We start from the raw sequence: 17,247 nt of genomic DNA on the forward strand, positions 1-17,247 counted from the left end.
GGGTGCGGGTTACCAAGCGTTTTACAAGCGTTTCCGCTGCGGAAATTCCGCATCAAAAACGCTTGAAAAACGCTACGTGGGCACACAGCCTTAGTGTCAGGTTTCCCCTGTGAGCTCAGCAGGTCCCAGCAGGATACCAGGCTGTGATCAGCTTATTAGCAGCTAATCCTTCTGACAAGTGACGATTGTCCCTCTCCCTCTTCCTCCCTGACAGCAGTACTAGCCCTGGCCCAGTCTTGGGCTCTGGGAGGGTCTCCGCTGTTGGACCCCCAGGATGATAGAGGAATAACAAGAATAGGATATACAACTAAATCAAACAAATGAAATGGCTGCAAAATCCAACACCCACAGTTCCTGTCAGATAACAGCACCCATACATAGGATATTGGAGCAGCGCCCGCCTCCATGTGAAGCCTTTCTGGCCGCTAGTCTGCATGTGAGCGCTGCAACTTCCCATTAGCAAGACTGACGCGCCGCTCCTGCACCACCAGGGGGCGCGCCTGCTCCCCGCTCTACCTCGCATGACGTGTTTCCGCGGTCCCTCTGTCTGTCTGTGGGCTCCTCCCATTGGCTGCTGCTGATAGCAGGGACTGAAGGTAACACGCAGCACTCCCCCTGAATGCAGAAGGAAGGAGAGTGACAGCACAGCACCGAGCACAGTACGGCATCGAGCATAGTACAGCACCGCCGTTCTACCTGACTGCTGGCAGCGCCTCACACCAAGGAGCAACATGCCCAAGAGGAAGCCCGGACCCATCCAGCTGAACCCCACCCCTGATGGGACCACTGTGAACGGGACCCCATCAGCAGAGTAAGTGACCGTGGGCAGGGTGGGAGGATGGCACTGCCCTCTGCTACTTGCTTCTACCAGTGAGTCATTGTCCTGTTGCATTTCCTGCCATTTGCATTCCTGACTTTTCCTCTAGTGGAGGAGACACTTGATGCACGGAGCACAAGGACTAGTGTCTGCAGGGCAGTGCCCCCTCCATGCCAGGTCTACGGGTGTCTGCATCATGGAGGCATGTGGTGCAGGCATAGTGGACATGTACAGTCACTACTGGGGTATGGTTGCATGTTATATCGGGGCGGACATATCACTGGGCCCAAGAGGTAGGGGGGCCGCTATCACCCACAAAGCAGGTGGACCTGTGCATTGTGAGGAGCAAAAGGCCCATGTATTCAGGTCCTGGATATATAGCTCTCAATTGCTAGTAAAGCCAGTAATGTATATAGTGGAAGGGAAGAGGCCCCAAAGATGGCACGGATGGCAGCCCATCATTTAGACTGGCAGTCAGTAGATGTGCCATATCTGTCACTGTGGTTTTGTGTGCGATTACTAAGGTGGTAACCCTGAGGTGTAAGTATACCACCTCCATGTGATTTCTATAGGGAAGCTTTAGCTGTTATTATACCAATAATGGGGGGAAATGGGAGCTGAATGTCATTGCTGAGGTGGATGTGGCTAGTGACTTTCTATCATGGCTGAATGTGGCTGGCAAGGTAAGAAAGGTTGGGGACCAGTGTGCTAACCTGTTGTAGAGTGCCAAAGGAAGGGGCAGAAGGAGCCATGGTGCTGTGATGAGACTTACCAGCCAATCATTAGTACTCGGAGGGATCACATGACCCCTTCGCACTCCTTAGAAATATCATACCTATGAGTCTAAGGGGCCAAAAAGAAAGTGTCCTGCAGAGAGCCGCATCCGGATATGTGCCACTGCTACTTCAGGGTCAATATAGGGGAATTTAAAGTTCAGTTCACACACTGTGTATTTAGTGCAGATTTTATGCTACAAGCAAAGTGGATTAATTTCACCTTAATCTCATCCATATGCTTTTGCTGTAGAATCTGCATTTTTTTTTCTTTTAGAAGCTGCAGCATGTCTAATTTTGTTGCAGTAACGAACAGGCCACGTTCAGTATTTGTTCAGTATGTGGTCAGTATTTTACATCAGTATTTATAAGCCAAAACCAGGAGTGAAACAATCACAGGAAAAGTATAATAAATACAGAAGTGGTGACGTGTTTCTATCACCCACTCCTGGTTTTGGCTTACAAATACTGAACGTGTGAACGTGGCCGTGCGATGTGGTTTTTACCCATCTACTCATCATTTGAATGGATACCCTGAAATCTGCTGGGCTGGCATTATACAGCATTTCCGATTGCAAAGAATGCACATATAAATGAATTAATAAGGGTGGAAAAATAAGCTGATTTCTGTCTCAGAAACTATGCAGATTTCAATTTAGAAATCCGTACCAAATACTCAATGCCCAGCCTAAAGAACTCCTCAATTAAAGGGGTGTTATTCTGCGCAGGGGTGTGAGCATGTACCCTGAAAAGGGATTTTGATCAGTTTAATGTTGACACCCAGATCAATAACAAACAAACTGCTGTGGAAGTCAGAATATACTAGAGGAAAAAGTTAATATCCTCTATACAAAATGCAGCTCTTGAGGCCGTGTGCTGCTTTTGCTGGGCCAGTGGTGCTTGGTGTAAGGGGTGCTCCCTTCTGTCTGGGTGTGTCTGGCTGGGAAGGTGAGGAGGGAGCCCTGGGACATGCCAGGAATGTGCAGAGTGCAGGTCTCCTCCTCCTGCTGGGAGCCGAGGCTACAGGTCTGTAAGTGTCCAGACATGCTGAGCTGGGACCCTCCATTATCCCAGCAGTCTATATACACATGACGGGTCAATTCTCTGATACTCCAAATTGCTTTCCTTGTAGAACACAGCAGGCGGTGGATCTTGCTTGTCATGCTAGCACGGATCTTTAGGCTGAAATGAATCTGTGAGGAGGTTGAGGGCTGGTATGCTGCCCAGCTACAGCAAGAATCCTTGCAATGTGTCTTTCCAGTATAACAGTGGTCAGGTCTGATTACACTGATCCACCTGGCCGGCTATGCTTGTCTTAACAATAGGTGAATACATAGGGGCTTGTGCGGAAAAAGTTCTAAGAATCAGAAATAACGCATATACTTGCGGCAGATGCATAAAGCATTTTTGGATTGTTACAGCAGTTGAGAAAAAAGAAAAAAAACAAACCTGAAATTAATTTCTCATTCTATATTATGGCATCTGTGAAATTGGTGCATCTTAAAAACCTCGTGACAGTCTAGGATCCCATTGTAAAAAAAGAAAAAAAAAATATATATATATATATAAAATATTTTTTACTTTTCAGGATGACCCTATGGCTGTATGCACACGATGCATTTTTAATGCGTTTCTGCGGCGTTTCTGCAGCTGCGGAAACGCATTAAAAACGCATGGTAGAAGGGCAGCAATGTTCCCCAATGGAAATCCGCATGTGCTGTGCCCATGATTCGGATTTTTCCGCAGCGTAAACGCGATCAAAAATCCGCAGCATGTCCATTAATTTTGCGGAAACGCTGCTTTTTCGCCGCCATTGACTTGCATTAGAACGCATGGAATCCTCATCACTGTATATGTAGATGAGCATTCCATGCGTTCTAATGTGCGGATGGTACCCGGGTCTGGATGAGAGGACTCTCATCCAGACCCAGGTACCATTTAAAAAAAAAAGAATAAAATAAAAAATATATATATATTTACCTTCCGGCGTCCCGCGCTGTGTCCTCCTGGCTTCCCGGGCAGTTCCCGGTTGAATGCAGGACCTACGCTGACGTCAGAGTCATGTGACGGGTCACGTGACACTGACGTCAGCAGGTCCTTCAGTCTTACACTGCCGGCAGCCGGGACGGAGGGAAGCAGGACACCGGGGGCCATCGGAGGGTAAGGATATATTTATTTTTTGACATTCACACACTATATAAATCCATGCCGGTTGCATGGATTTATATAGTGTGAAGTTGACAAGCACTTTCCAAGTGATGCTAAAATCGCTTGGGAAGCGCTTGTCAACCCACATGCGGAAATGAAAGTGAAGACCACTTCATTTCCGCATGTCCCTGGCAGGAAAACGCATGTACAATCCCCATGCGTTTTTTCCTGCCAGGGAGATGCAGAAACGCTCAGGAAAAAATCCTAAGCATTTCTGCATCGTGTGCACATACCCATAGATCACAGTATTCTATTCCTTTTGTTTTTGCAGCATACGGCACCAGCTAGACTGGGGATAGGAGGGATACTCTTTTGGCCTCCGTCTGTCTGGTGGAGCCTTTTTGACACGTCTCTTGCCAATCTCAATGCTTCCTCTTCCTGTCAGACAAGAAGCACCAGCTTGATTTTGGAGAACCATACCCCAAGTAAATGTCAAAGCAGAACCAACAGATTGAGGGGGCACAGAAGCCCCCTAGCACTTTACACATACTTTGAAAGTTAGCCTGTGGTTGAAGGATAGAACATGTGATGTGCCCTTCCAGTTTCAATTAGCAGTAAATGGGGGAAAGCCTGTTAGCCATCAGGCAGATTTCGGCACAACAACATTATACCAATTTAATCAACACTCGATTAAATGCGATCGTTAATACAATTTCTCACTCCCCATACAGATTGTTGGCGGCAGGTTTCCATAGGTAAATGTGCTGCATACCATGAATTATTTTTAGGCCATATGAGATTAGCCAACAAAAGAGTGTTTTGCATTGTCTACACAGGACAATTGTTAGGTCTCACCTGGTGATGTGCAGTTGTTGTGCAGCAGGGTGGTCTGATGGGAACAACAGAGGTGAAGAGACTGGATGGCTACTGGAAGAATTGAGTTGTAGTCCGCTATGAAGGAATAGATTCAGCGCAGGGAGGTCAAAGGCTGATCTAGTAGAGCTGGGTATAACTGGTAGCTCTATGGAGAGACGATCGGCAGAGTTGAGTGTTGAAGTTGATTCAAGTAGGTCAGGAAACAGTGGTGGAGTAGCAGAGCCCAGTGATGTAGCATAGTTTAATTAGTCAAGAGACTCACTATGCAGTGTAGTACAGATGTTGAGGCAGGGCTGAGTTGGTCAGGACACACGCACGCGCACACACGATGTAGCAGAGCCCAGTAAAGTGGTGTTGAGGATCCAACTACCCTAAAGGGGTTATCCGGCCTTAAAAGGGAACTTGTCAGATCCCCCATGCCCTCCAACCCAGCAGCATACAGCTATATGTGATTAAACGCCCTCCCCAACCATCCTTGTATAACATAATTCAGTTAAATAAATGCTTTAAAAAAAGCATTTATATTGTCCCTGTTTCTTATGCTAATCAGGGCTTTGACTAGCAGGGCTGTGGAGTCTGAGTCGGACTGACTCCAACTCCCAGAATGTATAATAAATTGGGTACAGTAGTTCAATGCAGTTTGTGGGGAATATTTTTTCATAAGAATTTGGGAAAGTTATGAAATGTCCTATAAATGTCTGTCCTATTCCTGATCAAAGGGTCTAGACCTTTACCGGAGATGAATCTGTGCTACAGTAAATTTATCACTTAAATATGAGCCATGTATGAGGGAGTCGTGGAGTCGGTGACATGGAAATTGAGGAGTCGGAGGTTTGGCTTACCTACTCCACAGCCCTGTAAACTAGTCGATGGGGCGCTAGTTGCCCAGACTAGTCAGTCCTCTTTCCAGTGGGAATGATAACATAATTTGCATGAGCCGGCTTCATGACCAGCTCATGCAAATCTGCGCACGTTCGCTGTTCATTCAGGCACCGTCACTGCGTCTCTAAAGCCGGGTGTACACTTCCCGGCTTCAGAGGCGTAATGCATATGTCCGGAAGTTTAGAAGATTGCTTCTTGTCATACGCAATGCACCTCTGAAGCCGGGAGGCGATGACGCCACTCGTACAAATCGTTATCTCGTCCACAGGATTCACAAGTCTGCAGTCTCGTACAGTGATTGCAGACTTGTAGCCTAAGACCGGACAGCCCATTTAATACTCAGTTGATGTCCAGATGCCTGAGCCGGCCTATAAGGCCAGGAAGCGTGATGTCACTGAAGTGCGCTCAGTTACTGTGGTAATCCAACATGCAGCATGACAGCCCAGTCCTAGATTGGGAACAAGCATTCTACTAAAGTCTTTTGTCCAATTATTGGCCCATGTAATTGGGTCTTAACTGTAGATTGTAGCAGGTCCTCCGGTCACCTCATTGAACCCCCACCACTAACATTTCTTGACATGTCAGAAGACATTCAAAGGTACACATACCCTCTAAATCAGGGATGTCAACCTCAAATAAACAAAGCGCCAAAATTAAAAGCTTGGACAAAGTCGTGGGCCAACCTTGATATTTATTTAAAAAAAAAAAAAGACTACAGTTGAGGAACTTATTCCTTATCATGAAATATAACAAACCTTTTCATAAGGAAACAAATTTAAAGGGGTTGTCCCACGAACAAAGTACATTTTAATGAATAGATCTTAGCATATTGAAATAATATATGTTATGTAAGAAAAGTAAAAAGCACATGGCCCAATGACCTAATAAGTAATAACAAAGGAAAAAAAAACTGAATAATACAGATAATAAAGTGAGATATCAAAAAAGTGCCCCCAAACACCGTATGATTCCAACACAGTGAACTCATCAAAAGTACCCTCAACATGCATAGTATGATGACCCTACTGTACTCCACCGTTCCCCCCCCAATAAAGTATGGTGACCCCATCATAGCATGATTCTCCAACTGAAATCCCCACACAGACCTCCATACAGTATAATGGGCCCCGCATAAAAATACTGACCTCTTATCATTACCCCACTGCTTGGCACAGCGTCCTCTGCACTGAGACGTCAGACGTCTTTTCTTTCAGCCGGCGTCGCGGGCCAGTTATACTCCTCCTGCGGACCAGGGTTTCACGTGTGCTCTATGGAGAGGGAGGAGGAGTGATGATAACTCAGCACAGTGAGAGATCAGGCAGATCGTGCTGCAGCTTCTAGCAAATTTATTTCACTTTATGCTGGATTCACAGCCACACAGCTCACTAATACTGTGTAATTTCCTCCATACTGTGTGCTACGAAGAAAAAAGAGCAGGAATATAGCTCTGTGTGTGCGCTATGTAGAGGAGACATCACATAAGCTAGGTCAGAGAGAATTGGAAATTGGATAAAGCCCACAGAGGGTAAACTGTTGAAAATGACGTAACACAAGCCACATAATGGCCAGAAAGAGTGTTATTCTTCATGTGCACAAGAGCTTATTCTGAAAAGTTACCTGTAGCGACAGATACACTTTTAAGATTTTGCAGCAGTCACATTTTAGTCAACACATTACTCATTCCATACGTCTCTTCAGGCCTCATAAAACATGCCAAGAGGAAAAAAAATGGCCTTGATTATTGATCCATACCGGGTGACAGCAGGGCTTTATGGAGATAAACAATCAGGATGAATGAAGTCAAATGTTTATACAGTCGTGGCCGAGAGTGTTGGCACCCTTGAAATTGTTCCAGAAAATAACGTATTTTTCCCAGAAATTTTATTTCAACTACACATTTTTGTTATACACATGTTTATTACCTTTGTGTGTATTGGAACATCACAAAAAAAAAAAACAGAAGAAAAAATGGCAAATTGGACATAACTTCACACAAAACTCCAAAATGGGCCGGACACACTCAACTTAATATTTGGTTGCACACCCTTTGGCATAAATAACTGTGGTTTCGTATAACCATCAGCAAGCTTCTTACACCTCTCAATGGAATTTTGTATCAGTCTTCTTTTACAAACTGTTCCAGGTCTCATATTTGAAGGCGCCTTCTCCTAACAGCAATTTTAAGCAATGGGATTTCTAGGTGCTTCTTGAAGTATGCTTGGGGTCATTGTCCTGCTGGAAGACCCATGACCTAGGACGCAAACCCATCTTTCTGACACTGGGCACTACATTGCAACCCAAACTCGTTTGGTAATGATGAGTTTTACCAAAAAGCTCTATCTTGGTCTCATCTGTCCACAAGACGCTTTCACAAAAGGATTATGGCTATGTGCCCACGATGCGGAAATGCTCAGGATTTTTTCCTGAGCGATTCTGCATCTCCCTGGCAGAAAAAAACGCATGCGGATTGTACATGTGTTTTTCCTGCCAGGGAGATGCAGAAATGAAGCGTTCTTCACTTGCATTTCCGCATGCGGATTGACAAGCGGTTTCCAAGCGATTTTAGCATCACTTGGAAAGTGCTTGTCAACTTGGTCACACTATATAAATCCATGCAAGCGGCATGGATTTATATAGTGTGACCCGAGGGAATGTCAAAAAATAAAAAATAAACCTATACTTACCTTCCGATGGTCCCCGGAGTCTTGCTGCGCTCCTGTGCTGACTGCCGGCAGATCGCGGTACGCTGTACTGAAGGACCTGCCGTCACATGACTGTGACGTCACCGCAGGTCCTTCAGTCCTGCGCGATCTGCAGGCAAGCACAGGGAAGGAGGCCGGGGGCCATCGGAAGGTGAATATAATCTTTATTTTATTCTTTTTTTTTACAGCTTTTAATGGTACCTGGGTTCGGAGGAGAGTCTCCTGTCCTCCACACCCGGGTACCATCCTCACATTAGAACGCGCCAATTACGCAAGTACAGATGCAGTCTTGCGGAATTGGCGCGTTCTAATGCAAGTCAATGTCGGCGAAAACACAGCACTTCCGCAAAATAATTGGTAGTGCTGCGTTTTTTTTCCTCAATGATAATCCGCAGCGGAAATTTCCACAGCATGTGTACAGCACATGCGGATTATCATTAGGGAACATGGCAGGCCTTCTACCATGCGTTTTTTAAGCGTTTTTGCCGCTGCGGAAACGCTTAAAAAATGCATCGTGGGCACACAGCCTATGGCTTACTCACATACATTTTGGCTAACTGCGATTTAGCTTTTTTATGTCTGTGTCAGCAGTGGGGTCCTCCTGGGTCTTCTGCCATAGCGTTTCATTTCATTCAAATGTCGACGGATAGTTCACGCGGACACCATTGCACCCTGAGCCTGCAAGACAGCTTGAATTTCATTGGAACTTGATTGGGGCTCCTTATACACCATCCAGACTATCCTGCGTTGCAACCGTTTAATCAATTTTTCCTCTGCCATCCACATCCAGGAAGATTAGCTACAGTGTCATGAGTTGTAAACTTGTTGATTATGTTTCGCACTTTGCACCAAAGAACATCAAGATCTCTGGAGATGGACTTGTAATCTTGGGATTGTTGATATTTTTCAACAATTTTGGCTCTCAAGTCCTCAGACAGTTCTCTTCTCCTCTTTCTGTTCTCCGTGATAATTGTAGCTTACACAGGCACAATATGCAAAGATTGACTCAACTCCTCACCCCCTTCCCCACCTTTATCTGGTTTCAGGTGTAATTTTCATATTGTCCACACTTGTTACTTGCCACAGGAGAGTTTAAACAAGCATCATTTTGGAAAGGTGCCAACAATTGTCTGCCCCATTTTTGGGGATTTGTGGGAACTTATGTCAAATTTGCCCTTTTTTCCCTGTTTTTTTTTTTTTTTGTATTGTTCCAATACACACAAAGGAAATAAATGTGTATAACAAAACATGTGTAATTGCAATAATTTTCAGGGAGAAATACTTAATTTTCTAGAACAATTTCAAGGATGCCAATACTTTCAGCCTTGACTGTGTGTATATGTAGATATATAACCTTTTTTGCAAATTTACTGATGCCTTCATACATGTAAGTGAGAGAATTGGGGGTATACTGGCATAATTTGACATTTTGTATAAATGGGAGGTCCTAAGACTATTGATAAAAGGGCATATGGTGTAAAATCTGATTTCTGTTTATATTGTACCATATTTTGGAGCAATTTTGCTATAAACTGAAGTGCTGCAAATTCCATTAATTTTGTAACCAATATCGTAGGAATATTCACTATGTGTTCATTTGCATCAATGTGTTGTTTGATACGATGAACCCTTTCTCCTTTCTGATCAGCGGGGATCCCACTGGTAGGACACATGCCAGTTACACGCTGATGATTTATCCTAGGCATATCCCCTCAGCCTTTAACTCTTTGATACCAGACAGATCCTTTTAAAGTGTACCTTCACTTTCAACAGAAACAGGACTTTGCAGTATGAACCTTTTTCTAACTCCCTCTTCTTGAGTCCTTGTTCGGTCCGTGCTGGGCAGCGTCCTGCTCTTGCTGCTAGGTTACTGTCTTTAGGCCTCATTCTGACGTCCATGGTTTCTGATTTATGAAAAAAAAAAATCGTTTGAGTGTTATCAGTGTATTTAATCAGATTTTCATCAGTGTTTGTTCACTGTTTCAGTATTTACTACCAGTGGTTCATCAGTGATTTTCACGTATGAAAAAATTAATAAATGACAAAGATTCTCCAGTGCTTATGTGACACAGGTACTTTAGATGCAGTGACACAGAAACAGAGTAGCCAGTACGGGGTTAATAATCAGGGGGGGGGGATTTATTATAACAGGGTCAATCTCCACACAGGGAGTAACAGGGCAAATATGGGGATAACAAGGGGAGTAGCAGGTAAAAGGCTATAACTGACAATCCACAGTTTGGCTAGATGTAGCAGAGTCGAGACGGTTGTAATCGGCAGTTTTACACTTAGCTGACTCATATTCCCCACAAGGCTGATGCCGGTGTTATTTTCTTCTGGCTTCCCCGCCTAAACAATGCTCTGTCTTCTGGCGGCAGCGGGCGGTCTCTGGTTTGACCCTCTGAGCCCCTAGTCCATAACACTGCACCTCACTTGCTCGGCTTCACGGACCCTGCGCCTCTTCTCCCTCTAGTCGGACTTGACTCCAACTGTCAACTGCCTGCTTTCCAGCGCAAAACTCCTTTTTCTCCCTCTTCCTAGACACACCCCCAGCTCCCAGTCACCTGACCCCTGAGCTCTGGCTCTGGACACGCCCCCAGCTTCCCGGTCACCTGACCCCTGAGCTTGCAGTCTGTCTTCCCCCTGCAACCAGAGGCACAGCCCCGGCAGTTCCGGATCCCTTGTTCTGAAAGTACTTACACCCCAGTCTTCCCCCTTACACTTACAGCGCTCGCTATCTTACTGATGATGCGATCTATGACCCCCTTCACAAGTCAGTATCAAACCGGTACCGGAAAAAACAGTAGCTCTGTCATCAGTGTTTTGGATCAGTTTTTTTCCGGTGTAGATGAAGAAAGAATGAAATTACAAAGCTTCTCTTATACTTTGCAATGTTAAATATGTACAGTGTTAAACATGTACTGTACACAGATGCCACTTGTGCACTGTACGTGTTTTTCACGGACCCATAGACTTGTATTGGCCCTTATCATCCCTGCTGGCAGAAAAAAACGGACCTGTTTTCTTGTGGTTCACAAAGAAACACGGTTTGCAATCATTCAGCAAATGTAGGAGGGGAGAATAAAAGACCAATAACTCATCTCCCTGCCAATCCAACGCTGCCCCTCTTGCCTTCCCCCTCTGGACACAATTTCCTTGACTGCAGTGATGACCTGCGGACTGGAACATGCTACTTTTTCAGCCATTCCTTATACTCATTAAAACACTGCTAAAGCCAAGTAAACAATGACCAGCGGGGAGCACTGATACGGCAGAGTACATAGCAGTGGAGTACTTGGTATTAGGACTTTGTTTTTCTGTTTCTTCCATACCTGACACCTGCGTCTTCACCTTACCCTCCTCTTTATGAATCCCTCTGGATGCTGAGTTTCTGCTATCTAATTATAAGACACTTACGGTAATTATGTCTATATATCTGTAAGGTGTGTATACCTCTGAGCACCTGTCCTGTTGATTTTACAGTAAATTTATCTGCTAAAATTATTTTGAACTTGTTGACATAAAAGCTATGTTTTCCTTTTTAACCATTTATTGCTCAAATGCATCAGAAATACAAACTGAAGCAACTTTGTATATAGTGTAATGCAGCGGCATTACTGTAATGGTCCAGGGTGTGTTCCTCTCCCTCAGGTGACTGATCACATGACTGTGACATCAGCTCAGGTCCTGTGCACACAGAAGGACTGATCACATGACTGTGACATCAGCACAGGTCCTGTAGGAGGATATATAAATCTTGGTGCTTTTGAGACAGTGTGAAAGGCGTGAGGTCTGTTCCCTGTGTGTGGGACACCGTTGGCCTGGTGAGGCCTGGTCCCTGTGTGGGACTCCACTAGCCTGGAAGGCAGAGGCTGGATCTCCCCTGTGTTTTGAGATACCAGTAGCCTTTGAAGGTACGAGGCCCGGAGGCCCATCTGGGAAGCCTTATATCCACAGCGGTGGCAGAACAGAGCTGACAGAAGCAGCTAAAACCCGGCAAAGGTAAAAACGCTGTTTGATGTGGACATTTATATTGTTACCTTGCTGAAGGCTGTATCTGGAGCCAAGTGGACATATCTGTCACTGGAAAGACTCTTGGACATTATATGTGTAATATGTCGGCGAGCCACTGAGATGGACTCGGTTATGAGCGGTTTATGATAAATAATAAACTGCTGGATTGTGAAATCCAGGAAAGACGTTGCATGAGTGCTTTAATTGACCCGATGAATCGAGTACCCCCAGCGTGATGAATAGAGCTGCCTTACAATAGTCTTAATTATAAAACTTTTATTTTACGTCTACAGCTCCTATGCAGACCTGTGTGTCTCTATGGTAACAAATCACAAACAAACCCTACAGTCAAATCCTGTAGTCCTAGTCTATTCCATTCATCTACTAAAGTTCAGTAAGTAAGCGAGTAGTAGAGTACTGATAGAATGGGGTATGACTGCAGGATTATGTACCAATGAGCTCAGGGCCTCACATCACTCTTATGATTTAGAAAAGCCTTCAATGAAGGTTGAGAGGAAGGGATTAGCATTGGGAGCTATAATTAAAGGGATTCTGTTGTCTGATTCTGCCTTCATACAGATAGAAGGCAGTATGACGGCAAGATCAGACTATATAGTGCTGTAGTGTGTTACCATATATCCATATGAGATCAAGCAAAAAAAAAAAAATCAGAATATTTGTGAGTGTGGAACTTTCTTTTCAGTTCCATCTTCACTCATAAATCTTGCAATCTAATAACTGAGTCTAATTCTTTATCAAAAAGATTTACAGGACCCTAGTCCAGCAGAAACATTGTAATCATTGGCCGTTGGACCAGAGTACTGCAAACCTTCTACTACCTATGGCAGTGATGGCGAACCTTTAAGAGACAGAGTGCCCAAGCTGCAACCCAAAACCCACTTATTTATCACCAAGTGCCCACACTGCTTTAGTTTAGAAAAAAACAACAACTCCTACAGAGAGCAGGCGGGGGCAGCATAGAGCAGCCACAGACTGGAGCAGGGGTGTGAGACTTCAGATATAAAGAATATGCTGCCCCAATCCTTGTATGTGGTCTTCAAATCCTGGTATATGCTTCCCTGCCCCCCCCCCCGCCCCCCGGTGTATATGTGCCCCCATCCTGCCTGTGCCGCCTTCCTTTTTCCTTCCTGTCCCCGCCGCGTCGTATTCTGAAGCTGGCTGCTGACTCCAGTTTGCAAGTGACTGGGGCGCATGATGTCACTGCCATGCGCCCAGTCATATGAATGCTGACGTCAGCTGCTGGCCTCTGATTGCCCAGCAGAGCGTATATTGCAGCTCAAGGGCCTGGCAAGTTTGTGCGCTGCAATACACTTCAGCTAGATGTACGTCTGAGAACGCACATCTAGCTGAAGTAGGGGCTGGCGTCGGCGGGCTCCAAGTCCTCGCCCGCTGGGCTCAGTCCAGGAGCACTAGCGCTGAGGTGATGGCGAGCTTGCCCTTAGGGAGGGCTCTGCGTGCCACCGGTTCGCCAGCACTGACCTATGGCGTTCTCTACACTTCTTATGATTTGTAGGCCCCACGGGCTTAAAGCTTGTATCGTGCTGTAATGTAATGATGTTACAGGGCCTACTAAATCAGAAGAGGCACTGGGGATGCTGCAGGTAGTAGGAGGCTCTCACTGCTCTGGTCCTATGGCTATGAAGTTTGTACATAGCCACTGGAAAAGGATCCTATAAATCTACTTGTACTACCCCAAATGGTGCAGTGTTTTTGTATAACATTTGGTTTTATTGTTGAGAACCTGTCATATAGTGTTAGACCTGAATTTTATAGAGCAAAAGTAGAGAAAGAGGACAAAATATTAAATTTAACTTGTCTTTTATTGATTTAAAGGGAATCTCATCAGGTTTTTGCAGCCTCATCTGAGAGCAGCCTGAGGTAGGCAAAGAGAAGCTGAATACAACGATGTATCACTTAGATTACAGGGTGCTGCTGTTATCACAAAATCAGAGCTTTTAGATTTAAAATGAAGCAGAGCTGAGAAAGCTGACCCCACCCACACCACAGCTGACCCTGCCCACACCTGGCTCTTCATGTACAAAGTCCATAGACGGTGAGGTGCTTAGTTGCCGGATTAGTCCAGCAATGTTAATCTTTGATAAATCTTTCACAATTTGTAAACAGCACTTTGACAAGTGGCACATTCCTGAATTCTGTGTTTCACCCTCTATCTTCTGCTGTCTTCAGATTATATAGCAAAAACCTGCTGACAGATTCTCTTTAAACCCTTGCTCTTTTTATTCTTAGGAGTCCAGTGGGCGGTCCTGAAAGTGACTGACAGCCCTATATGCTTGTGCTTACACAGAAAACAGACAATAAGTAGAACCATCCACTGGACTTCTGAACATAAAAATAGCAGAGATGTAAATCAATGAAATACAAGTTGTTCTGTTCATCAATCTGCTTTACTCGCCTGCTCTGTACAATGCTGCCCACAGATGGGAGTGCATGCATATGCTCTGTACAATGCTGCCCACAGATGGGAGTGCATGCATATGCTCTGTACCATGCTGCCCACAGATGGGAGTGCATGCATATGCTCTGTACCATGCTGCCCACAGATGGGAGTGCATGCTTAATGCTCTGTACCATGCTGCCCACAGACGGGAGTGCATGCTTAATGCTCTGTACCATGCTGCCCACAGACGGGAGTGCATGCTTAATGCTCTGTACCATGCTGCCCACAGACGGGAGTGCATGCTTAATGCTCTGTACCATGCTGCCCACAGACGGGAGTGCATGCTTAATGCTCTGTACCATGCTGCCCACAGACGGGAGTGCATGCTTAATGCTCTGTACCATGCTGCCCACAGACGGGAGTGCATGCTTAATGCTCTGTACCATGCTGCCCACAGACGGGAGTGCATGCTTAATGCTCTGTACCATGCTGCCCACAGACGGGAGTGCATGCTTAATGCTCTGTACCATGCTGCCCACAGACGGGAGTGCATGCTTAATGCTCTGTACCATGCTGCCCACAGACGGGAGTGCATGCTTAATGCTCTGTACCATGCTGCCCACAGACGGGAGTGCATGCTTAATGCTCTGTACCATGCTGCCCACAGACGGGAGTGCATGCTTAATGCTCTGTACCATGCTGCCCACAGACGGGAGTGCATGCATATCACGACAGGCTCCCTTTACCAGAAACCATAATTTGATGACAGATCTGCTCTAAAGAAGAAAGGTTGATTTACAGATTTCTGTGGGCAAGGTTGGCTGTGTATCACTGACCCATTGCTTTAGATTCTTGTTATCGGCCTTGAGAGATAAAAATACTCAAATCTTGATATGTTTTTGCAATCCCTCTTTTAAATATTACTTTTATCTTGTTTGTGCTTAATACAGTTTATAAAAAAAAAAACAATCTTTGCTGTATTTACAGTGTAGCTTTTATTTGTTGCTTTTAAAGTAATTTTTTGTTTTACCAATTGAAGTTTATTGGTAAAAAAAGCACAGCAAAAGGCCTACAGGGGAAAAAACCCTGCAATTTGCCATATGGTATTGCATAAACTTTAGTGTAATACACATTACTTGTTGCAGCAGCATGGTGCAATTGCCTTGCATGCGGACAGGCTTACACTGCAGTATGTATCTGTAGAGAAGAGCAACTGAATGATCCATGCAAGCAGATAGTGGGGGAGGTGTGTTTGATTAGGGGGCTGTATTGTAAGGATGTACTTGTTATTTATGCTGCTTAGCAACAGAGGCATTGGAAACAAGCCGAATCTGTATAAATACAACTTTTGCAACGTCTTGCCGCCTACAGAATCTATTAACGCTCCGATGTCTATAGACAGGACCTTGTCTTTACATGAGGAAATCCAACGAAGGCAATTAATGCAGAACAATGGTTTTATGTCCCCAAAATCCAGGGTGCAAACTGGAAATGCAACACAAAAGTTTCATTAATTTGGGCTGCTTATTTCTTCAAGGTGAATGCACAGAAAGAGTTAATACAGCTATGTGCATGTAAAGAATAAAAAGATGAAACGACCCACGCTGTGCCCACGCAATTAAATGTCGGAAACGTGAGGAAATGCATGATATAATATCTTACAGTATGATAGGAGTAGATTCACTGAGGGGTTAACTGTCAGGGTTGCTTTGCAAACATCTAGACTGGGGTCAGGGAAATACTGTACAAGTTGATGGCATCCGGTAATCCCCGGGACATTCCTCTGATGGATTGTCAGCGGCACATGGGGACAGAAGTGGCAGTCTGGTGAACCAGGGCACTCACACACTAGGGTCAGGGAATTGGCAATGTAGATTTACAAACTGGTTGTAAAAGTGGAACTTCCTTTTTAGTTCCATGGATTGTCTGCTGATTATAGTGGCGTAGTATTGGTTGCCAATGCCCAAGGCAAATATTGACCTAGTAATAATGCCCCCTTAGTTGTCCCTTAAAAATTAATGATGCTCCCTCTAAAAGTAATAATGCACCTTTGTGCTACCCTTAACAAAAAAAATATTTTGCTACCGTAATCCGAGTGTCCGAGTCCTCCTTCTCTCTTGTACACAGAGTTGGTCGGCACAGGCAGCACAATGCAGTAATGTCTTGGGGGCCTTAGGCCTGCAACATGATGGCGAGTGGTAGGGCAGGGAGCCCGTGGCTCCATCTGTATCAGCTTTACCCAGATATCCTGGGCACAGAAGCCAGGGCTGTGGAGTCTGAGTCGGAGCCCATTTTGGTGGAGTCTGAGTCGGTATTAAACGGACTGACTCCTAAAATATATAATAAATTGAGTACAGTAGTTCAATGCAGTTTGTGGGAAATATTTTTTCATAAGAATTTGGTAAAGTTATGAAATGTCCTATAACTGATCTAAGGGTCTAGACTTTTACCTGAAATGAATCTGTGCTACAGTAAATTTATCACCTAGACATGAGCCATGTATGAGGGATTCGTGGAGTCGGGGATTTGGCTTACCGACTCCACAGCCCTGACAGAAGCTGGGGGCTTGTGCACTTCCCTGGATCTTTGGCACTTAGAATGCTACAGCTACTTTTT

At 45.0% G+C, this 17,247-nt stretch overlaps 1 protein-coding gene across 1 annotated transcript in view; it reads left to right on the top strand.

Annotated features, from left to right (window-relative positions):
• The first annotated feature begins 507 nt into the window (after positions 1-507).
• Positions 508-17,247, top strand: part of MAP2K1 (mitogen-activated protein kinase kinase 1) — a 57,500-nt gene continuing 40,760 nt past the window's right edge. The window contains exon 1 of the mRNA XM_073653448.1: positions 508-811. Within this exon, the coding sequence (XP_073509549.1) occupies positions 732-811 (80 nt within the window). The 5' untranslated portion in view covers positions 508-731. The remainder of the gene's footprint in view (positions 812-17,247) is intronic.

This window comes from Phyllobates terribilis, unplaced genomic scaffold, assembly GCF_046119375.1.
Source record: "Phyllobates terribilis strain yellow unplaced genomic scaffold, ASM4611937v1 Scaffold_11__3_contigs__length_659146591, whole genome shotgun sequence".
NCBI classification, from domain to species: domain Eukaryota; kingdom Metazoa; phylum Chordata; class Amphibia; order Anura; family Dendrobatidae; genus Phyllobates; species Phyllobates terribilis.